The 25,335-nt window shown below is 39.2% G+C and overlaps 1 protein-coding gene across 2 annotated transcripts in view; it reads left to right on the top strand.

Moving 5' to 3' along the window:
- Positions 1 to 25,335, top strand: part of ZFYVE26 (zinc finger FYVE-type containing 26) — a 3,506,023-nt gene that overhangs the window by 3,081,882 nt on the left and 398,806 nt on the right. For both annotated transcript variants that reach the window (XM_044074068.1, XM_044074069.1), the window contains one exon: positions 7,267 to 7,326. In XM_044074068.1, the coding sequence (XP_043930003.1) occupies positions 7,267 to 7,326 (60 nt within the window). The remainder of the gene's footprint in view (positions 1 to 7,266; positions 7,327 to 25,335) is intronic.

The following is a 25,335-nucleotide window of genomic DNA, read 5'->3' as shown; positions in this document are numbered from 1 at the left end:
CCCATTCTTACCCTCTTTGCAGGCAAGCGATGATTCTGTGGGAAACTGCTCTCAATCTACACCTCAATCTTCAGGCAAGGTTTCTACCAGGAGCACAGAACTCCTTAGCAGATGTATTGAGCAGACAAATAGTGGATCCTCACGAGTGGAAATTGGATCCTCATGTATTTCAACAGTTGACAGTGTTATGGGGAACTCCAGACATAGATCTGTTCGCTTCTCCACTAAATTACCAGTTGCCAAAGTTTTGCACAAAAATGTTTCATCACACAGCTTGGAAGGTGGACGCTCTATCATTCAGTTGGAACAATCTGCATGTATATGCCTTTCCACCTCTGCCTCTTCTTCCCAAGGTACTTTTGAAGGCCAGACAAGACAAGCCAACCATGATTTTGATAGCACCGGATTGGCCTCGACAACACTGGTACCCACTACTGAGGAGTTTAGTACGAGAACCTCCATGGCCTTTGCCTTTGATTCCGCACCTTTTGTCACAAGAGGACAGTCACTTCCTCAATGTCGAGATTCAGTCTCTGCATCTAACAGCCTGGCATATTCTGTTTTAGACTCTGGAAGGTCTCAGCTTCCACAACAAGTTTTGAATGTTATTTTGGAGGCCAGGAGGCCTAGTACCAGGAAAGTTTACGCGGATAACTGGAGGAGATTTTTTATTTGGAGCAAAGGAAAGGACCTTGATGTCTCCAAACCTGATTTAAGTGTTGCTCTTCAATATCTTACTGAGCTATTGGACAAGGGTTTGTCTTTCTCCTCAATAAAGGTTCATGCTGCAGCCATTTCTGCTCACTATGATTGTGACCCTCCTTTATTCTCTCATCCTTGGTTTAAGCAATTTCTTAGAGGGGCAAAGAATATAAGACCCCCACGTAGAGCTCCTACTCCTGCTTGGGATCTCAATTTTGTGTTGGAAAAACTTACTCTACAACCTTTTGAGCCTGCAGCTACTGCCGAGTTAAAGTATTTGTCATGGAAAACTGCTTTTTTGTTGGCCATTACCTCTGCAAGAAGGGTTTCTGAATTACAGGCCCTCATGGCAGTGGAGCCTTTCCTGATTTTTCATAAGGATAGGGTATCTTTACGTACTAATCCTTCTTTAATGCCTAAAGTGGTTTCTAGTGTGGCCTTAAATCAAACTATTCATTTGCCTACTTTTTATGCCAACCCCCAAAATAAAGGGGAGAAACTTTTGCATACTTTGGATATTCACAGGCAGTTGCGTTTTTATTTGAGCAGAACCAAGGAGTTCAGACAGTCTCAGCAATTGTTTGTTTCTTTTGCTTTGGGTTCACAGGGTAAACCTGTTTCAAAACAAACTATTTCTAAATGGATTGGGTTTTGTATTTCTTTCTGTTATTCCCATCATGGTAAGGAGATTCCTGCTGGAATCAGGCCTCATTCCACTAGGGCTACTGCTACTTCTACGGCCTTTCTAAGGGGGGTAGCTACAAAGACATTTTGGAGGCAGCTTCTTGGAGTTCAGTGCATACCTTTTCTAAACATTACCACCTTCCTCTTTATTCTAAGTCTAGGGCTGGATTTGCCACTGCAATTTTACAGGGCATTTTAGCGGCCCCTAATGATTTATGATTTTACCATCCTCCCTTTCCGTTGCTTTGGGATTCTACCCATAAGTAAGGATTGCAGCAATGTGAGATGAAGAACATAGTACAGTTTTGTACCTACCATAAATGTAGATGTTCAAGATCCACATTGCTGCAGTCCAATTTACCCTCCCTCCTTCCCCACTGTAGTTTGACTTGGTGCTATGCTTTAGGTGATGGTTGTTGTTGGGCATGTTTTTGGGAGGTATTCTGTTTTTGGCTGTGGCCTTTCTGGTTTGGCCTTCTGACATCTGGGGCAAGAAAAGACTGAGGATATGACGTCGATCATGCGCCTTTATACCCTGACGCTCTGATGTCAGATCTAGGCGCCCATGACCGACGTCAGCCTAATACTTTGGTATTCGGGCCAACCGAGGACAGCGGACTACCCCATAAGTAAAGACTGCAGCAATGTGGATCTTCGAACATCTACATTTATGGTAGGTACAAAACTGTACTTTTTATCTTGTATCATCTGTCAATGTTATATAAGCAGTGCATGCGTGTGTGCATGTATGCGGACAAACTAGATCTGGGGGACTGGTAGTGGTGCATCCTGGGATATAGTAAGCTCAGCCAATAAGAGACTTCGTTCTTTGGCATAAGCGTGCCGAGTCGGAGCCGAGGGTCGGCTCCGAACCCATCAGTCAGAATGTAGGCGAGATGGATCCCAAACATCTGAAGTTATGGTGAGTACATAACTAAAAGTTTTTGGTTCTGCTGTCCTGCCTGACCTTGAAGTTCTTTATTTTCTATTTGTTGCACTGTTTTTGGGATTTTTATCAGTTCTGGGAGTAACATGGCCGAAGGAGCAAAGCATAACTCATTTCTAGACACACCACTAATTTTCCTGATACAAATGAGACTGATGACAATTGCCCAGTGACTAGGGATGAGTTTAACAAGATTCTTTTGCTTTTGAAACAACTGACGTCTAACTCGAACGGTTCATTGAATGAGAGCTTGAATGTGTTGCCTAGCAACCAATTACAGTTCAACAACCCCAGGAATATACGTGGTTTACGTCCAATGAGGAATCAGCTGGTTTTAACTGAGGGAGGCAGAGAGGACGCTGTTTCAGAAGACCGTTGAACATTAACTGTTTAGATTTGGGAGTTAATTCCAATGTGAATGACCCTAGAGCGAGAAGAAACACGAATGAAGGGTGCAGCTTTGAAGCCTGGACTAGTAGGCAATTTAATTTTAACAAACTTATTCCTGATAAAACGAGACCGTTACAGGCACTCTTAAAGCATTTAAAGAGAAATTGTGTAATTTAAAAAAAAAATTCAAATGGAGAAGGATTACTTGACTGAATGTGTGGCTGTGAACAGAGTACCGAAGGGACTTCGTTTTTATAAATATCCAAACAATGCAACTGTGAACAGCTGGTTGCACAAGCAACTATTAGAATTGTTTAACAACACTGGTATTGAAATGTTAAAACTTATGATAAAAGACTATGAAATGCAAAGGGAAGTTTTATTGAAGGATGTTAACATGTTACACAACAACATCACAACAGACTGTTTATTTGGGGTAGAGAAGGGTAAATATGATGTGTTTAGGGACATCGATTTAAATTGTGACAAGGTTGTTAATAGGAAAATTAAGAAATTACAGAGAGACATGTTAGAATACAGGGAAGGAAGAGCTTGCCCACTGCCCAAAGTTATACACAATTAACAGGGACCATATAGATTTGGAAGTGAATATTAAAAACACCAGTCACCCTTTGGAATTTCCCCTTTTAAGGAGAAGTGAAAGGATAGCCCAAAAACAGGGGACCCGGTTTAGAATCACTCTTATTACCCTCGAGGGAGAGGGGGCAGATTCAGGGGGAAGGGATGGAACTACAACCCAAATTAAATACAGGTACTGACTACCATCACAGTTCAGTCATTAAAAACGAGACATGCGACAGAGACATTTCTCAGTCTACAGTACATGAGGGAATGTTAAGAGAAAAAAGTGGTATCACTGTGACATGTGAGGGTAGGATATGTACGCAGAGTAATTTTAACATTTTCAATTTTACTGATATGGAGATAAATGATGGGCATTTTCAGCTGTATACTAAAGGGTTTAAGTTCATCCCTACTCGCCCTGGAGCCTTAGTTAAAACATTGGTGGTTATAAAGTTGTTTACTAGGCAACTAAATTTAAAATGATTTTTTAAGGGGCAGGAATATAACAGAACTGAACTTTGCAGGAAGAGTTTGTTTAATCCTCCACTTAATCCCTCATTAAGAATTTTTGAGAAAATGGTTGAACAAGACATTAGGAGGTTAGAATCGAAGAAGGACTCTGTCAGTAATTTTAGTGAATCTGAGAGAGACCTTCTTAATGATCTTAGAATCAATAAATGTAGGGTTATAAAACCGGATAAGGGGGGGGTGAGGTGGTTTTGATGTACTCTATGAACTATGAGATGGGCATGTGCAACATTTTGAATGATGAGAATCAATACACAGTCGTTTCAAAGAATGAAATTAACATAGCCTACTCTAAAATTAACTATTTTTTTGACCACTTGTTACAAGGTACCATTAACAAGAAACTTTACAACTATTTGTATGTAGAAAATCCCAAGATTCCCACAATTTTTGGGACACCTAAAACCCACAAAGGTGTGGAGAACCTTAAATTTAGACCTGTTGTTGCAGGAGCAGGTTCTATTACAGAACCCCTCACTACTTTTATAGATCACCAACTGAAAGAATTCATCTACTCATGGGTACATATTACAAATGACTCGTGGGATTTCCTTAAAAGAGTATTTCTAGGGACAAATTTAATAGCAATGTTCTTCTGGTCACCATAGATGTGGAGGAATTATTTCCTAGTATTCCATACGATAAGGAGTTAGACTGGTTTGGTGAAGTTTTATTGGAGGTTGGATATTTGAAAGATAACCTGGTTAATTTGATTTTGGAATTTATGGACACTATCCTAAAGAACAACTTTGTTTATTTCAACAGGGAATTTTATAGGCAGGAAAAGGGGGTTGCTATGTGCCGCCTGTGCCCCTCTTTATGCAAACTGCATTTTGTACTACTGGGAGAAAAAGTTTATATTTGAGACCAACTGGAACAAATGCATTTCCTTTTATACCCGTTACCTTGATGACATCTGTCTTTTTTGGGAAGGTTCAGAAGAAACTCTACAAGAGTTTTTTTGTTGCATCAACAATTCTGAATTCTTAAAATGTACTTATACCTTGTCCCAATCAAGGAAAGATTACTTAGATGTTACACTTTATAAAGACCACACCAACATGTGTTTTCATTCAAAATTATTTAGAAAGAGCACATTTTCTAATTCACACTTACATTATGATAGTGGACACCCCTATTATGAAAAGAAAGGGATTATTAAAGGACAACTCAGTAGAGCATCAGGAATGACTAGTGAGAGGAAGGTGTTCTTGGAAGAGGTAGAATTTCTCACATTTTTATTTCTGGAGAGGGGGTATCCCAAACCATTTATTTGATACATTACTTAAGGAGGTGATCAAGGACAGCGATACCTTGTATTACCCCGTATTGGGAATTGGAAGGACCACAGGAGGTCAGACGAATAAAGTAGATGACAGTCACGATGGGGCTTTTATACACACCTTTTCTACTACCTCTACTCAGGTTGAGGATATAGTGAGGCAACACTGGGCCATTCTGAGAGTAAATGATGAGACTAGAAACCATCTCCCAGAGAAACCCACCTTTGTTTGAAGAAGAGACACCAGTTTAAAAGAACTATTTGAATTGAATGAGACCAAAACTATACTAAGTAAAGGTGGAAAACGGGGGACTTATAAATGTGGGTTGTGTAACCAGTGTAGTTGCATGTTAGACAACCATGAAGTTTTTATACCATCTAGGAAATAGTGTGAGAGCTACTGGTTTTTATAACTGTAACTCAAAAGGAGTGGTTTACCTAGTGATATGTGAGACCTGTTGTAGTTTCTGTGTTGGGAAAACAGAAGGAGGAGAGTGTATGAACGTATGTACGACGTGACTAAGGCTGAAGAATCTAATGCATTATATAAGCATTCCAGGGTATGTAACAACATGAAACCTAAATTCTTTGTATTGGAACAGGTGGCTATTGATCCCCGGGAGGGTGCTGGGAAGCTAGGTTAGAATATAGGGAACTTTTCTGGGAACGTAAGTTAGGTTCAGGAAGGTCTCCGGGTTTAAATGATCAAATTAGCATCAACAGTGTATTGAAATTAAGAGCTGCAAAATTATAAGAGGGTTATTATAACAATGTATTATACCACATGTACCCACATGGTTTTTATTAGTAGAGATAAGGTACTATTTTGGATATTTATATTTTTAAAACAAACAATTTACATTCATTCATACAATAAAGATATATATTGTTTTTGATGACTTATTGTTTTTCAACACTGTATTATGATTGTGTATAAGTTGGGCAAGGACTGATGTGTAATTTATGTTTTTACTTACAACCTAAGTTAGGGATGTATGGCATGTGTGCAAACATTCATTTTTAAAATTGACCATATAGGGTTCTTTAAATTGTTAATTGTTAATTGCTGTGACTTTATGATTGATGGTAGTATTTATAGCAGTGAGTTATGTAGTTGAATTGTTCTGATGAAACCTGGGGGTGTTCCGGGTGAAAGCCCTTAACCTTGTGAGTTACTTTGTGATTTTGGTGACATTGAGTTACCTCGTGCCGATTTTTTTTTTTTTTTGCTGTGTGGATCTGCATTAAAAGTTTTTGGTTCTGCTGTCCTACCTGGCCTTGAAGTTCCTTATTTTCTGTTTGTTGTACTGTTTTTGGGATTTTCATGCATAGAGTAGTTTAGTCTTTGCACTTTCAGAGCTAAATATGTCAGTGATTGGTGGATGTTAAGATGGTGAAGGGGGTACAGCAGCACAGTGTCACAGTAAGCAGTGGTACAGAACTAAATAGGACCATTTTGGGCTATAGTTAGTAACTAAAGGTGGATTTTAAAACTAACCTGAAGGAATATTAGTTCACAAGTAGGGTGGCGGAGCCTTGGTGCTGTCAGAGTGCATAGTGGAGTATACTTGTTGGGTTAAAATATGTCAGATGAACACTAAGATAGGAAGGGGTGAAATAGCTATGCAGGGCTAGTGGCACTACTCAGAAGATTTTGTATGCTAAAGGTGGCAGCCTGGTTGCATTTGCATTGGTACACACTCTTTATGTTATAAACGCATATCAACATGCTCTGTTTTGTTTGTATTAATATAGTTAATTTTGACTTGCTTAAGACTAGTTACACTTAAATTATGATTAAGCTAACAATGAAAATGTGTTGTTTTTTCCAATAATCAATTTTGGACTTCTGAACATAGGATGCCTTGCTCGATTTCTATATATTCTCTGTTCATATTTATATTGTGTGTGACTCTTGCTGATCTGTCAAAAATAATTTAATAAAATTAAGGAGCTACTTAAAGAAAAAGTGGACCTCAGTGTACGAGGTAGAATCCCCATTTTCTAATATGGCTAAGATGAGGTGAATTGGAAAAGTGAGTTTAGGGAAAATTGAGCACCAACTGGAGAAGATCTTTTATTACTGTTAATTTTAGTTATTTGTTTTTCTGTATCAGGAATTTCTAAATTAATTTGATTTTCTTTACAGGTTATGTTGGGAGGTAAAAACATTGAAGAAGGTTTTGGTATTGCGTTCAGAATTATACAGGTACGTATATTACTTTTATATAAAAGAGACATCATTTGATTAAACTGTGTACATGTTATTACCCTTTTTTTAGGTTTTGTGCCAAGATAGTTTGTAGGGAATTTTTTTGATTGAACAAATGCAAGCTCCAATATTTCTTGTTTAATAAGTGCCTATTCCAGTTAGATAAGCAAAAATCTATTTCACCATAAAAATAAATGAAGCAAAAAGAACCTCTCAGTAAGAACTGATTAAAATCATTCTCTCTTCAGTTTCCTGCAGATTGTGTAGGATGATGTGAGTATGATTTTCAGTATATTTATCTGATCCAGTACCCTTTGAGTTTGTTTGCAAATGACAGCTGTTATGTTTCTGTTTACCTAATAACCGTGATTTTTAATCTGTTTCTAAAACTAGGCATTAATGCCATATAAAAAAGTACAGTTGTGTAAGTAAACTTACCATAACAGTACATGTTTGAATGATCACTGCTGCAGTAGCCATAGCTATATTCCAAGGATGTAACAGTTGGCAAGCTTTAGGACACCTTCCACGTGCCCAAACTGTCAGACAGTTCAAGCTAAGCTGACTAAAGGTTTCAGCACAAAGGCTTTCGAAGTTGTCCTGAAAGGACAAAGCTAGGAACAACAGAAAATAAATGTCCACACCCTCACATAAAAAGCCCACCAAAAAACAAGGGGGAGGAACAGAGTGGCAGTTGCAGCAGTTATCGTTCCAACATGTACTTGTTAGTACAGTTGTGTAAGTAAACTTAACCTAAGTTCATCATCATATTGATCACTGCTGCAGTAGCCTTAGCTGTATGGGTAGATTGCCCTAGCTAACTACATTTGGGAAGTTGAAGGAGAAGGGTCCTGGAGCCCCTGGAGAATGATCTTAGCAAAACCTGATGTGGACCTAGAAAAGGAATCAAGCTTGCATTGCTTTGTAAAAGTCTGTACAGATGACCAAATAGTAACTTCTAGAATCCAGTAGTTTCCAAAAATCCATAATAAAGCCAAGGGCCCTGGTGGAGTGGGCCTTAACCCTACCTGTAATGGTTTTGCTATGGTGACTGTAGTAAAAGGTAGTAGCATTAGACGACCGTATGGAAATAGTCTGTTTTGACAAAGCTTGTTTTTCTTGCCTTCACAAGAAGTGAACTCTTGATCCAAAGATCTGAAAGATTTATTTCTGTCAAGATAGTACCCTAGTTGTCTGGAGACAGCCAAGGTATGGAGTAGCCTCTCTCTCATTCTTAGGTTCAGTAAAGAGAATGGGGAGATGGATAGTTTGGCTTAAAGTGAACTTGGATACTACTATAGGCATAAAAGAAGGATTAGTTCAAAAAGAAACCCTGTAGAAAATGAGATAGGGTTGACTCACCATGAGAGCTTGCAATTCAGATACCTTTCTTTCAGAAGTCAGAGCAATCAGTAAGTGTTTTCCATTTTAAGAACCATGGAGAAAGTGTTACCTTTTGTAACAGAAAATGAAGATCCCAAGGAGGGGCCATCAGTTTTCTCAGAGGCCTGTTATGCAAAACCACTTTTAAAAACATTTTGATGTGAGACTGCATTGAAAGAGAAGGTTTCATTGGCAGATATGCTGAAATGGATGATAACTGAACCTAAGCAGATGAATAAAAAAGGCCATAGGATAGTAACACACAAGTATTGTAAAACCAGAGAGCAGCTAGCCCAGAATGGATGCCAGTTATGTTGTTGGCACCAACTAGAAAATCTTTTTCATTTGCTAATATATAATTTTGTAATAGCAGGCTTTTTTGCCTCCATTAGTACCTGTTGCAAGTCTTCAGTAAACAGGTGCCTAAAAGGAATTAAGACATTATCATCCAGGCATTTAATTGAAGTTGTTTGATATCAGGATATATCAAACACCACTGTTCTTGTATGAGTAGATCCAGTCTGTGAGGAATGTTGCAACTGCCGCTGGCCATTTCCAACAGGAGGGAGGGCCGTAGTTCCATAGGCCAGAAGGGAGTCACCACAATGATCTTGGGAGATTCCTTCTGAATCTTCAGAAGTACCTTAGATATTAGCAGAAAAGAATACAAAAATATTACTGTCCAGGTAAAAGAAAAGGTATTTGTCCTGTGTGACTTCTTGCATAGAGCCCTGGAATAGAATCTAGCCAATTTATTCAGAGAAGACGCAAGGAGATCTACTTGAGGAACTTCCCATGGATGTATCAAATTTTGGAAGATCCACTTATCTAGTTTCCACTTGTGAGGGTCTGATCTCATCCTACTGAGCCTGTCTGCCACATAATTTTGCCTGACTGAATGTAGGATGCCTGTAGAGTGAGATTGTGCAGTGAAGCTTTATCCCAAGCTAACATGTCTAGTTTGCAGAAGAGGTACAACCTGGTTCATCCTTGCTTGTTGATGTGTCATATGACTTTGGTATTGCCTGTACCCACTTGAAGAGGCCCCGGGAACCAAAGATGATTCAGAGAGTTGAGTGCCTTGTGCAGAGTAAGCATCTCCTTAATATTTAAGTGCATGTGTCTATCCTTGGTGCACCACACCCCTTCACTTTTATCCCATCTGAAACTGCTCCCCAAGCAAAGTCCAAAGCATCTGTTGTGTCTGCTTTGGAGCAGGAAGGGAGAAGGAGGAAACCTTGGTTTAATTATATCTGTTGTCTCCACCAAATGATTTATTTTCTAACAAGCCCCAGCACTGGGATTTGAAAAGTTAAAAGGGTTTTAGTACTGGGATCAAAGAGATTGCAGATACCACTGTATCTTTATCATGTGAGGTCTTGCCAGGGATATCATTATTTTTATTTATTTATTTTTATTTGTATTTATTTTCCTGGGTAGAGCAGTGATCTCCATGGACCATTTTCACACACACAGCCTGGGAACTCTATCTGATTAAGTGACTTGCTCAGAGTCACACAGGCAATGGAAGCTAAGGAATCAAACTTTGCACCTCTGGACCTCAGGAAACAGCCTGTTAACAGCTCCTTAATCCTGTAAACCAACTGCCAGACAGATGCCATGAGACCCAAAAACCTGAGGTATTCCCTTGCAGTGACTTGGTGCAAAACCTTAGAAATAGATCTAGATGTAGATTTTTTTAACTTTGGTTGAAAAGCTCTTTGAACTGAGGAACATAGTTGACATCCCAGGAACATAATGCTGTGTTGAAGGAGTCAAGAAAGACATTTGAATATTCTCTTGGAATCTCAGCTTGTGTAAGAGATCTCTCACTCAAGAGAGAGATTCCTAACCCTTAGAAAAATACTCTGCAAAGATAAGCAAGCCATCTAACTATGGAAACATATGGATGCTCTGTAGCCAGCAATGAGCTACAACTGGAACTAGACACTTTGATAGTCCAGCGGGTAAGACAGAGAACTGATAATCTGATCCATACACACAAAACGTTAAGAAATGTCTGTAGTCGACTTCCAAGATGGCTGCACATTGAGAAGCAGCTTAACTCTAGCTCTCCCAGTGTGAAAACAGAAACTCGGCAGAGAAGGCCAGTAAACTTTTGTGTTTATGGGTAAATTTCATTAACTGGCTAGTAAGTGTACTGCATGTATACTACAAAAAATTACAGAGCACCTGGAAAAAAACAGTTACGAAAAAGTGAGGAAGAAACACTGACTGGGGAGAGTTCTGCAGCTGTTCAGCAAAAAGCAATGCAACCTCCAGACAAGACTTCCAGTAGTAACCTACAAGATGCAAGACAACTGCACATAAGCATGATTAAAATAAATGAATCACTGATGGAGTATATCAGCACTAACAAGAAAAGGCCAGAAATAATGGAAGAAGCTTTAAACAGATATTCAGATGAGGTGATAAAGCTGCAAACATCAGAGTCTGAAATGAAGAAAAGACTGCCTGAATGTGAGACTGCTCAGGAAGAGATGCTTAAAAATACAATTAGAAGACAGAGCATGTAAGGAAAATCTGAGATTTTCAGCTATAGTATAGAAGCTAGCAGGAACACACTGCATTAATTTTATGAAAGTACAACTCAGAAGCTTGACTGGTACTCCACAGCAGGAGTTGTTAGTTGAAAGTGTACATGTGTATGCTCCAAACCTGGTTATGAGAAAGCAATCTAGACCTGTAATAGTAAAGATGCAATCCTACCAGAAGGAGTTGATTCTGACAAAACTGTGGCAGAAAGGGCTAAGTACGAAAAGTGGGAGACAGTAGAGTATTTTTGAAGAATGACTTACTCTTCTGCCTGTCGTACAATGAGTTTAAATTCGTTTCACTGTTCATGGAATGTCGACACACAGGTGTGAGATTCAAACTGCTGTATCCAGCTGTGTTCAAGGTATTCTTGTCAGGGGAGACAAAATATTTTTTTTTGGTGAAATATATGCTAAGGAGGAAATACAAAAGTTTGTCCAATAAAAAAATGAGCTGTGAATCAGAAGGAGATTCTGCTTGTTATTCTTGTGGTAATAAAGATCACAAAGAGACTGTAGTTGTGAAACCTTTCCCACTGTTTCAACAGAAAATATTGGAGAGAAGGAAGGGAGCATGAAAGTTGACTAGAAGAATTAAGAGTATGTTGAAAATGAAGCAGATACAGGATTTGGGAGATGGAGATGAACAGTGATAAAATCAGTAACTTAATGTGGTATTACAGTGCAATAATGATATTTGTGAAACATGACAGAACAAGAAAATTTGGAAATATTGGACTTTTTTCAGAATTTCTTGGACTTGTGGGGAACTCTAAAGTATATGCCCTACTTTGTCATTCATCATCATCTCCTTTCAGCTTATCCTTGTTAGGAGTCGCCACAGCAGAACAACAGTCCGCAGAATAATTGGCAGTGGAGCTTTACGGTGCTGAGTTGCCAGCCCCGGCGCCCAACGTTCCACAGAAGGCACACACATGCACAGACTCGCACCTAGGGCCAATTGAGTGTGTCCACTCCACCTACAGCATGTCTTTGGGATGTGGGAGGAAACCAGAGCACCCGGGTGAAACCCACACGACCACAGGGAGAACATGCAGACTCCACACAGATGGCACCCCAGCTGAGAATCGAACCAGAGAACCTCTTGCTGTGAGGCAGCAACGCTAACCACTGCACCACCATGGCCACCCGCCCTACTTCATGTCATTAATGTTCGAAAATGCTTTTGGGGGGGGGGTAGGGAGAGAGAGGAGAAAGTTAACCTTAAGTAAAGAAAACATAACACTTTCTTAATGGTACTGTCTGTGTGATGCATCTTTTTCTTTGCATGATGTAAAGTTTTCTCAGTTATTTTTAAGTTTAATGGGGATTGTATATATGTGCTGCTGTTCTTTTTTCCCTTACTTTCTCCCTTCACTCTTTCTTCTTGTTTAGTTTGTTTTAAAAAATGTCGGCACTGTAAAAAAAGCCTGGTTGAAAGAGCATGACAAAAGAAAAATTTATGTTCTTTTTCTCAGTCTTGCATGGGGGAGTGACTGGATTAAGGATCTTAAACTGATTTAGTACCAGGTTTTAAGAGAAAGTAAGTAAATGAAAAAGAATATTGAAATTAGGAAGTTTCTTCCTAGCAAATGAATGCATGCTTTGCAGCTGTTCTGTATCTGGCCCTCATGTCTCCATAGAAACAATCTGATAAAGAAACATTGGTTACAGTCTGGTGGAGAGAGATTGGATGGGGAGAAAAAAAATAGAAGTGAAACTGGCTAGGAGATAATGTTCTCTGAAAGCCATCAGGGATTTCCCAGCAAGGAGAGCTATAAAGATAACATAAAACCAGGCATCACTTTGTAGAAGCATAGGCTGCACCATGTGTCTTAGCATGGATAACATTTATTTTAGGTTAACTCAAGTCTGTGAATGTGGCTGTCAGTTTGGGACATTTCTTTCTATTAGGAGGGTAAAACTTCAATGTGTACACAGTTTTGTGTCTTAGTATTAAATAGGTTTTAGGGGAGTATTTTGAGGGCTTTCAATAAAACAAAAAAGGTTTTGTAAGATGTGACATGGGCTGAAATGGATATGAAAAGAAACAAGTTCATCCTGCCAAACAGTGTATGCATATAACACAAAAACTGGAACTAGACATTTAAGACAAAAGGTGTTGTACATAAAAGGTGGAAATACCTTTTTAATACACTGATGCTTTCTGTAATGTTTTAAATGTCAGTGGACTCACAAATACAAAAAAGAAAGAATAGTGAACTGTATTAAAAGTGTAGAGTGCAAATAAATATGTTACAGGAGACACACTTGGAAAGAACTGAACATGTGAATCTGATAAAGTTTTTCAGGGTGGTTATTCAGCAGAATATCTGGGATGATGGAAAAGGGGAGTACTTATATTTATTGTAAGAGGAGCTCCAGTAGTGATAGAAGAGGCTAAAAAAGATATTGGCAGATTTGTGATGCTAAGGAGCTGCTGGCAAGGGAGGAGGATTACACTGTCATGTATTTGTATTCCACCTAAAACTGCTATAATGGAGCTTAAGAAAATTCTGGGAGAAATAATCCGTTTTCAGCAAAGAATGATACTTGTATGTGGGGACTAGAATTTGATTTGCAGCAGTGAAGGTGTGTATGGGGTACAGAAGGGAAAGTATAACAAAGGAAGATAGATTTTGAATATATTTTTGAAAATATTTGGCATGGAAGATGTGAATTCATTAATAGGATTTCAGAGTGAATTTGTATATTATTCCCTGAGGTTTAAAACCTGGGCTAGGCTAGACAGAATTTATATTTCACAAGGACATGTGCATTTAATTGAAGGTTTTGATAGGCACACAATAACTGTTTTAGACCATGCACCAATAATAACTAAAATAAAAACACAGGATAATGAAATAAAAATGAGACACTGGCACTTTCCCACCTATCTGTTGAAAAGAGAGGAACTTAAGGAATGGGTAGTGAAGATTATTCAGGAGCTGTATGAGATGATAGAAATTACTTCTGAAAATACAGCTAGGGAGTGGGACAAAATTAAGATGGAGTTTAAAAATAGGTTAGAAACGAAAGAAAGGCAGTTGTGGTTAAGGAGTAACAAGAATTATTTAGAGGGACTGAAAAATGTTGAAGTATTGCGGAATAGGGAGAAGCTTACAGAACAGGAAGAGTATCAGCTGCAGAATGCTAAGCAGAAAATAAGGGATTACCTTGATAATGTACACGAGTTTAGAAAGATTGCTGTTAAGCAACTGTGTTTTGATAACACTAGTACACAAAAATGTTTAGCACAACTCAGGCAACAGAAAGTAGAAAGGGCTCGTCACCAAGCTTAGGGAGCCTGTATCAAGGAAGGTCAAGGTAAGCTGTATGTACTGACTTTCCCTTATCCAGAGCCTTGGTGACAGTCTCAAAAAAGTCCGCCAGGTTCAGCAGACAAGATCTGCCCTTGACGAATCCGAACTGGGTGGGGTCAAGTGCTTGGAGATTGCCTATGTCCTTGTTTATGAGAGCCTTAATAATATGCTGTATGGCTTTACATCTCAGACTTGTCAAGCTAATGGGGCATGGTTTCCTGGGTCATTAGTGGCACCACCTTTGTGCAAGGGGGATGTCAATGGGAATTCTCCACTCTTCTGGAATGAAGCCTGTACTTAAGCTTTGGTTAAATAGGGTGCTCAATGGCAAAGCTAGTTTTTGCTGGAGATGGTACAGATTACAGCCTGGGATACTATCAGGTCCCACAGAAGCTGTGTTCTTTGCTTGGATAGGGCCTTTAGCATTTGATCTACAGAGATGTGAGGTGTGGGACAAGTATCGGAGATGTAAAATAGGCCTTTGGGGGGGTAGGGGGTGAGGTTTGCACTGAACCTATCTGCTAGCAGGTTGGCTAAGTCAACAGGATCAATGTAAGTGGTACTGTTAAGTACTATTTCGGAACAAACCTGGGCTTTTCCATTGAGGTTCTTGACATAACTGAAGAAGGCTTTGTGGTTTCCACTTGTTTCGGGGGCTAGTTTCAATTCATAATTGGCTTTGGAAGTTTTCACTAGTGATCTAATTTGCTTGTTGAGGCTGAGGAGGGAGTTTTTCCAATTTGGAATTGTTCCTCTTTACCTTGGACAACAGTTTCTGCCTTTTGTTGTAAAGCCTGTTGATAGAGGATGTCTACCAGACAGGTTTGTGTTTCCTTGAGGAGCAGGTTTTCATTCTGTTGAGTATGGCTGAGTCCATGCAGTTGTATAGGTGACATGTTGTTTTAAAAAGGACAGGAATTTAATAATTTATGTAATTTTGCTTAGGTATGATATATAGCAATAGATGGGAAGTACAGTATTTGTAAACATGAACTTGTTAATACAGTTTGATCACTTTTATATAAATGTAAATTTGCTTGTGTCACAAGTGATAATTCAGTAAAAGTGTTTAAAAACTGCTTTTTGCCGAAATTGGTTGAGGACTTAAAAATCCCTTGGAAAGTTTGGATAGGGAATGCTGAAAATCTTGGAGATTCCCTGAATCAGCTTTCCCCTTTCATCAGACGTCTTGATCACCTCTACAGCTTGAGGGTCCAAACACTAAATCTGTAGCCAATGGTGAATTTCAGATCTCATTTTTAATATCATCTGGGAGGTTCCAAGAATGCAACGATGTAAACCTCCTCAAAACAGTACCAGTGGCCGTAGCCCTGGAAAGATCTATCAACAGAGTCATGCACACACACAAAACAATGAGTAGCGACCTGTTGCAGTAGGTTATTTAAAGCAGATTTTTTTTTCTCACAAGAAGAAACTATGGATAATACATTCTTCACACTTTCACAATTAGAACAAACTTTAATGTATGAGCATGACAGTTCAAAGTTGAGAATCAAGGTTTCAGAAGTATATACTTTTCTCAGTAACCTATCAGTAATTTTCCCATCCTTATCAGAAAGAGTAGGATTTGAATTGACTAGGTGCTTAACAGCAGTGGTGTCAGCTAGAGCTATAGCTGCTGGGTCAAGTTTGGGAATAGTGTATAAAAATGTAAAAGACTGAGAAACTTTGTACATTCTGTCTTTTTAGGGACATCTGGTTGAGTGTCAGGAAATCTGCAGGCAGTAATACACACATCCTTTAAAGCAGACAGAACAGGAGGAATGGGTGTATGATCTTGACAATCCTTCTGTAACACCTCATAGTATTTTCTGAGGGACTGCAAAACCTCAGTTACATTTAAGCAATAGTCTTAGAGAAAGAGAACCCCTTAAAGGGAAAATCAGAAGCTGCGCTCTTCTCTAAGTCTTAATCAGAAATCAGAGGGGAAAAAATGCGTATCCATCCCTACACCTTCCTGTTCAGATTAAGAAGCATAGATCATTGTAGGAAAAGAGATATCCTCCTTTCTGTTACCAGAAACTGCCTTACAAGAAGGATCACTAGCCTGAACTAAACCCTTAACCATACCCAGTAAAGCTGTACATCTGTCTAATAATGTCTTAGTAAATATCCATCCGTGTGTATCAGTGTGGATTAAAAAAAAAACTAAGTTATTGGGTTGTAAACATCTAAACTGTCATGACATTTTTTTTTTTTTTTTTTTTGCAAAACACTGACATTTTTCTGATCTGTTAACTTTTTTTATGCACACTATTACAAATGGGTGGATATTTACTGGTATTATTAGACAGATATATTTTTATATTTATAGTGCCCTACTTTGATTATCTTTATGGTTAGATAGTTATTTGTTTTTCTTGATTTTAGTTCTTGTCACTGACCTGATGAAGACTTAATTGCATTTGTCAGACAAAAACGATTTTAATTAAAAGTCTTTTTAAGTATATGTTATGCTTTTAATAATACCTGATCTTGGAATGTGGGTTGCAAATAGGTAGTGTTTTCTAGGGTTTAGTTGATGTAATCAGTAGTAGTATGTGTGAGTGGGTATTTGCTGTTTTTAAATGCACTTTTACAGCCCTGTTTATGTTTGTCATGAATAGGCTGTTTTACAGTTAAACAATACATATATTTACCACACCTGCTTCTAAGTATATAAAAGCTGGTATGTTTAACATTGTTAAAATAATTTTGTTGTTGAGGATTGCTGGTCTGTGACGAATAAGGGTTTATTGCTGTGGAACACTACCTGGGTTTTATGATTTTTGGAAATTGTGGCTGAGCTCATCAATTGAGTTTTAAGAACACTAGTTTCTCTGTTTTCTAATTTTTCCTTGACATTCATGGTGGTGAGGTCGGAACTAGACAGATTCCTGTGCTTGTTCATTTTCTTATTTTTTTTATGAGGTACAGCAAATGGCCACAGCATGGTCACGCACCTGTGGCCGAATCAAATTGCTCCGGTGCTGTGGTGGCAAAGGCTGTTAGCTTAACTTTTTCTTTTTGTGGCTAGAAGAAGGTCTGATTCATCTGCTGTCCAGCCTCCCCTGGAAGTCTGTCTCGAGACTGGTGAAATCCCAGAGGATCATCTGCCATGACCCTGTTGGAGGCCAGCATGGATCCAACCTCTCACATATCCTCAAAGGCTTTACAAACATCTACTCCAGATGTGCAGGGGGAACCTCGGCTAATTATATCTAAGTGACTGATAGGGATTCCACAGATTCAAGTTCGGGAGGAGATTCCTGCTGCAGTGGTAGAGAGTCAGCAGGGGTCAAAACTTCATAGGGTTTTTCGTGCAGATGTTCCTCAAAAGAAAAAACAAACATATTTCCCCTACTGTTAAAGATCTCCAGCATGAATGGCAGGATTTTACTCAGGGGTTGTTTAATGCTATAATGGCCTTGAAACCTCCTCAAGGAGTCTCTGTGCCTGTTCTTCCCTGGTCATCTCCTCCTTTTAAGAAGCCCAGGGAGCAAGAGTCCTCTGATGAGGATTTGGATTCTGGGGAAGAGTCTTTGGTGTACTCTTCTCTGATCATTTCCCCTTTGGATTATGGGGCTGAGGAAGAGGATTCTGTTAGTCCAGATTCTCCTTTAGAAGAACTCTCTTTCAGGGACTCTATTTCTAGTATGATGGAATATTTCAGGTTGTATCGTTCTCAGGTTTCTGATACCCAGAAGAGGTCATACAAACTCCTCCAGATGGAGTCTCCCAAACCCGCTGCTGTTCCTTCAGTTCTGGCTCCCCTCTTTTTCAGCAACCTCTGTTGTTTCTGACTCTTGGCCTCCAGCCCCCAAAAAACCTGACAGATTTTACAAGGTGCCTGATGATTGTAAATTTCTGTATAAATGCCCTGCTGTTGATCCTTCTGTAGTGTCTGTCTTTCCTGACAAAACTTCTACTTCCTTCAGACGGACATTTCTTTTTGTTACTCTTTTCATAGTAAAAGTTTTTCTGCCTCTGTAAAGACTCATTCTACCAGAATTGTTGCTTCCTCTGGTGCCTTTTTCAAAGGACTGGATACCAATTCCATCCTTGAGGCTACTATTTGGATTTCTATCCATAGTGTCACTAAACATTACAATTTGGATGTTGTTTCCAGTACAAGAGCCAGCTTTGCCAGGGCTATCCTGTATGTGGTTCTAGGGGGCTCTTCAGTGTCTTTTTCCTCCCAGGTTTCTTCTTGAGCTGTTTGTACTCTCCCTTACATAAGGAATACTACAACATTGACATGGAAGGACATAGTACAGTTGTGTAAAACCTTAACATAACAGTAGATGTTCTTCTCTTCACTGTTGCAGTGTTCACTCCCTCCCTCCCCTTTCTGCTCTGCCCTATTCTTCTTGCATCCCTGGCTGGGGATTCTTTTATTTTTCCCCCACCTGTGAATGCACATATTCCTCTTGGTCTCTAAGGACATTCTGTTCCTCCTGGGACTGTTCAGTTCCGAGGTATGTATGTCCGTATGTCATCTGTATGCCCTACGCCTTCCGCAGGGAGCATAAATGTTACGTATGACATCTACAAATACCAAAGGCTTTGGTATACTGGCCAGACATTGGGCTATCCATGGCAGGAGATCCCTTATGTAAGGAATACTACAAGGGTGACGAGAGGAGCATCTACTGTTATGGTAAGATTTTACATGACTATACTTTCTCCCAGCCATCCATGAAGATTTGTGTGTGTATATGCGTGTATCAGAATTTCTTGAATGGCAGTTACTTTGGATAATGGGGACTGGAAGACGTTGAGGTTCACAGTCATTATTGAGAAAGGAACCTGATGTACTAGGATAAAGTCTCAGTTCGGTAAGTGATCAGTGTGTAGTCCTGGCTTGGCTGTAGGTGTTGAAAACACATACCCATGGCAACTGTGTATATTCCCTATTTGCTGTTAGAACCTTGTTTGATTTGGTGAATTGGTCAGTGTAATTGAGTGTATCTTTTGTACTCCAGTCTATTGAGTGTCAGTAGTGTGCCCTGAAAGACTATCCCTGTGCTGGGAGATTACAAACGTTTTTGCTAAATTAAATCAGATGTCATATTTTATTTTGTTTTATTGCTTTATACCTGAAAATGTGTGCCAAGGGTTGCATTTTGTTTACCTTACTGTACTGACTGGTGATATGAGGAGAAAATGAGCATGTTGTCATTGTAATTATGCCTTTGGGATAAAGCTTTGGCGTATTGGTTTACTATGCGTAGTAGACTTTTTGGGTCTTGAGTTAGGTTATTCATAATGATTAGTCAGTTGATAGTACTTAGTAGTGTAATGTAGTGTGCTACTTAGCATTTATTACTTTCAAGGATAACTGTGACTGGTTGCCATGGATAGTTTTGATTGTAGATGTGCACTTATTCTTGACATCTGCCTTTGTATCTTTGCTGGGCATACTGAGATAATCTGATACAGATTGTCTGTGGGTAAAGTACTATCTATAAATGGCATTACATGGTTAAAATGAGTAGACTATGACAGCAGGAGTGCTGCTTAGCTTAGGTCTGCAGTCTGGTTTCTAGAGCTTCAGTGAAATAGTTTTGTAATCCTTGTAAACAGTTTTGTGCTGTGCATTTTTCTTTTTTTGTCTTGGTAGTTGTGATGGCAGTATAGTACAACTGTACTGTAAAGAACTGGGTGTGAAGACTTGTAAGGTCGTTGGCTGGGCTGCATTATGTGCGTCAGATGGAAACAGTAGTCCCATGCAAATCAACTCAGACGTTTTCTAGTACAATTTAATGCTTATTAAGATTTGCAAATTGCTGTGACTGTACTTATGTAATGAGTCTTGCTGTTTACTTTAGCTGTGGTTGGTTTGTTAGCCACTGTAAATTAGTAATTTTTTTTGCTCTATTATACTAGTAAATGGCTTTTAAAAATGCCCCTTTTAGATGTCCAGGTTCCCTTGTTGCCCTCCACTCTCCCAGACTTCAGCAGCTTCCGGCACCTCTGCAGATGGGGAATAGAAAACACAAGATGAATGGTGGGGAAGATTCAGGAGATGGATAGAAATAATGAAGGAATGAAGTAACATGCAGTAGAATATAGAGGATTTGAGGAGATGTGGAGAGAGAGAGAGGATGGAAAACCTTTATAAGGAAGAAATGGAAGAACACATAGAAGGGGTATTGAATAAATGGAGAACAGGAACTTAAAAAAGAGGAAGTATGACAAAAGAGCCATTAAAACATTATAAGGACTGATAAAAAATAATTTGGTTTGCTTGAAGAAGTCTTGCTGAACTATATAACATTAAGGAAAAAATGGATAGAAGAAATGGGGGAAAGGAAGTACAGAGAGAGAAAGAGAGAAGAAAAGCAAAAGAGCACCATGGGAGGAATGAGAAAGGCAAGTGAAAGGCAGAAGCAGAATGATATATTAAGATGATAGGGGGAAATTAATAAACCTTCTTGACAGAAGGCAGAAAGTGAGTGAGGTAAAAGCAGGAAGGATGACAGTAGGGAGACATAATAGAAGAAAATTATCAAAAGAGTTGCAGAAATGCAATAGTTACATGGGTATGAGCTTGGCTCTGCAGTGCAAAGAGATGTAACCCTGACTGTGACCTAAGCAACCAGGGTTTAATTAGTCACCTCGGTACTGGAAGAGCTGGGTAGGGAGGTGGATGAGTAAAGAGGCATGACCTACTTGTCTTTGCTGTGGGTGGGGAAGAGAGGGCTGTGCTCACTTGGAAGCATACTTGACAGTGAGATTTCCTTAGTGGATGATGAGGAAACCACCTCTAAGTGCTTTGGGGAGAAAGGCAGGACTGGTTCAAGTGGACTCCAATTGAGGAAGTGAGGGAATGGCCTCCAAGGTCAACCCATTGTACATCCCCTCCTTGGCATTTCCCCAGGTGCATGCAGGAAGTAACGCTTATCAGTAAAAATATCATCCCACCTCTGATGGCTGTCTAAATAAAGGCCCCTCCCAGTCAACCCTCACCCCAGTGATGGGGAACAAATAGGGAAACTGACTGGGAGAGGGCTGATGACTGACAGAGACCAAGAGCAAAAAGCCAAAAAAAAAAACAGTTGCGCGTGATATGGGATCAGGCATTCAGAGTAACATGTAAATGGTACCTCATACCAAATCAGTTATCAGGGGAGAGGAGAAATTCTTACTCCATTTGATGAAGGCGTGGAGAAGGAGAAAGCAAGAATCAGGTGCATGTTCTGAAGCTGTATTTGAGTGCAAGGGATATGAAAGTAATCATGAAGAATATGAAAAGATACATTTCAGAGGGAGAGTGGAGTGCACAAAAACACACCAACAGTCAAATTCCACCAAAGCTCTTTATTCCATCAACGATCTGGTACCTCGGCCATTCGCCTTCAAAGGATCACAATTCAACTTTCAAAATAAACTCATTTTATACTGTTTAACTAATTAATTAATTGATAAATTAATTCAATTATACTTCAAAATTTAAAGTGACCTTTGTATAAAATTTGACATTTACTTGTTCTAGTCTATTTTAACTATTTAAGCCATGTTATACATTCATAATATAACTATTCAGCACATGTATATGAGAAATATGTTTTAAATGTATAAAAATAAGACATATATAAAGAAATAAACTTATTTAATACATATATATAAAAAATTATTTTGAAATATAAATATACACATAACAAAAAATATTTTTTTAAAGTGTATATGAAAAGAGTGGAGTGCACTTCGGATATTTGTATGCAGGGACTGTGGAAAGATGAAGGGTGGTTGGAAAGGAAAAGTAAGGTAATTAAGATAGTAATACATCATTGCCTCCAACTGGAAGAATAGAGTAGAGATACAGAAATACACAGAAGATCCCTTGATCACCAGATATATAAAGAGAAAACAGAGGTGTGGGAGAACACAAACACCCTTGAACATCTAGTCTATATGCCCACTAGGGACACGAGTATCCTTGACATGGTCCTCTCAAACATGGGGGAATGATTCACTCCCCCTAGTGTAATGTCCTCATTGGTCTTATCAGACACACAGCTGTCTCCTTTGAAGTAAATATTAAGTCTGGGACCTCAGCTAACCCCAGAGCATTTAAAAAAATATTTCCCAAGGCTAATTACCCTCTACTAAGTGATGGTCTAGCAAAAGAGAACAAAGCTGCCTGTGGGAATACTCTGAACAGGCATGTAAATACTTGCATAGAGACAGCTGTACCTATCCAAAATAAATATAGGACAACCTCTAAAAACAAGCCGCCCTAATAGAATCCCAGTATAAATAGATTGTGTAATAAAAGAAAACGTCATGTCCAAAAACAGGAAGAGCATTGTACACCAAGATAAAAAAATCCCTTATCTATCTGAGCAATCAACTCAGGGGACTAATTGGTTCCACCAAAGCTAAATTTGAGATAAATATAGTCTCCCAAGCTAAAGACATTCAGAAGTTTTTCTTCAGGTTTGCTTGCATCCTTAAAGTCAACACCCAATAATGTGCCAAAGTAATGATGAATGAAACCACCTGTATAGAGCGAGAGGATATAGCACCTCTGCTGGCTTATAAATTTAGTTCCCATTACCCCAAGTTGCCACCAGGAAATCCCCCCCCCCCCATTTCTGCATTAGCCATCACTAGGAAGCAGGTCCTCACTGCCAAGAATGCTACTTCAATTGGCTCTGATAATATTCCAGGATGCTTCTTGAATAAAATGAAACATGACCTGTCAGGCCAACTAGAATCTCTATTTAACCATAATCATCCAACAGGCATTGTGACAAACAAATAGAGGCCTAGAACAGATATCCCTCTATACAAAGGAGGGCCTTCCATGGATCCAAGGAACTACAAACCCATATGTCGGACTAGTCTTGTATGCAAGACCATGGATCTGATAAACAATGACATATAGGTAATCTACAAGACACTGCACCCTACTCATTTCATTTTTGTCAAAGGCAGATCATGCCTACTTAACATGATGGGCTTCTTTGAGAAGCTCAGTAAAGCTTTAGATGAGGGAAAAACAGTGCACACTGCCATCTCAACCTAACCAAGGCATTTGACTTGCTACCTTACTCAGACATTATAAATAAACTTACAAAATTAGATATAAACTCAGTGTCTTCCAGTTGATAGCCAGCTGGCTCACTGATAAGGACACAAGAAGTTAGGAGGGAGATTCATCTCCACTCGTGGAGTCCCACAGCAATTGGTGCTGGGGCCTCTCCTTTTTGGCATCTGAAGTCAAGGTACATGTCAAGGGTCACTGGTTGACGAAATTTGCAGAATACTACAAACTAGGCATGGTCATTGAATCTCCTAAAAACAGAGATAATCTTCAAGAGAGCCTGACACAGTCAAACAACTGGTGCCAGAGCTATAGACTAAAATCTCAATGTGAAAAAAATGCATCACAGTACCCTTTGGAAAAACATCCTTCCCTGGAAATTACACATTGATAATACACCCCTAAAAATAGATCCCGTGGTCGGGGAACCGAGATCACATCTTGACTGTAATCTGACCTTTGATCACCAGGTGTTAGTAAGGGCATGGCATGCAGGTCCAAGGAGGTCATTGTTCCATTGTACACCCTTCATTTGACCAGTCATTAAGCATGGTGAACCATTTGGCATGTACCTGACCAGGCACTTGAAACAGCTTTAGAGACCACATAACTTTCTCACAAGTAGAATATAGGGAGTAAACAAGTCCTGTGTGGATCATCCAAAAATTGTATCCCTATACTCTTGTCTCCTACAGACTGCTGAATTGTGATATATGTCTAGCCTACAAGGCATCCTCTGATACCACACTGATAGAGTTGTTGCAAATCTACAAAGCAAATAGCATCAGAATATCCATTCTAAGCACCTAAACCTTGTCTGTGATATAAACAGGACATGTTGGAGGGACAGGTATGTTATCTCAAAGATTACCCCTTCTCTGGAACAGACTTCCCATCCATGTGAAATAAAGCTCATCATAACCATATTCAAGCACAATTTGGACCAATGGGTGAAAAAACAAATTTACCCATATTTGTTACCTATATCCCTAATGAATAGGGGAAGCTTGTGAATGCTTGATAAACCTATATTGTAACTCATGAAATTTGTGGGGGTATTGACACATCAGCAATATTTTGGTAAATTTTCAGTAAGCATGGCTAGATTTAAAATGGCTTTTGGGCCGATTGCCTAGTAACTACCTATGAGACTATGGAAGAGAGCAAAGGAGTGGGACGAACTGCTGAAATTCTACAAAATAAGCATGGGGAAGGGGGAGGGGATAGATAGACCTTAGAACAGTAAAGAGATATAGCAAACTACTGTTGTACAAGCAAGTGCACCTCCTGTGAGGATTGCACATTATGTAAATAATTATGGATATGTCTCAAAAAAGGGTCTACATTATATTCTCAAAAGCTGACAATGTTGAATCTGACATTGTTGACACGAGAATAGCGAAAATGCAGAACATCATATGGGTAAACGGAAATCTCCATAAAGGGGGATTTCTGTTTACTTCAATGTAGTGTGGTCTCGGAGTTGGTATATTTAAGTAGTGGGGGGCACAGGGGGGCCTGCCTCCCTGCCTACAGCCTTCAGATTTTTTTTTTGTTATTTATTTTTCTGAACATTCGAAATTTTAATAGTTCGATCATTAAAGGTCGACCTTTAGTGATTCGAACTGTTAAACTTTCGATGTTCTAATATAGACCCTCAAAAAAGGGCTAATAAAAAAATCAAACAACAATG

Source organism: Protopterus annectens, chromosome 6.part0 (genome assembly GCF_019279795.1).
Source record: "Protopterus annectens isolate FY-2018-M chromosome 6.part0, PAN1.0, whole genome shotgun sequence".
In the NCBI taxonomy this organism is placed as follows: domain Eukaryota; kingdom Metazoa; phylum Chordata; order Ceratodontiformes; family Protopteridae; genus Protopterus; species Protopterus annectens.
This window is presented reverse-complemented; position numbering and strand designations above follow the sequence as displayed.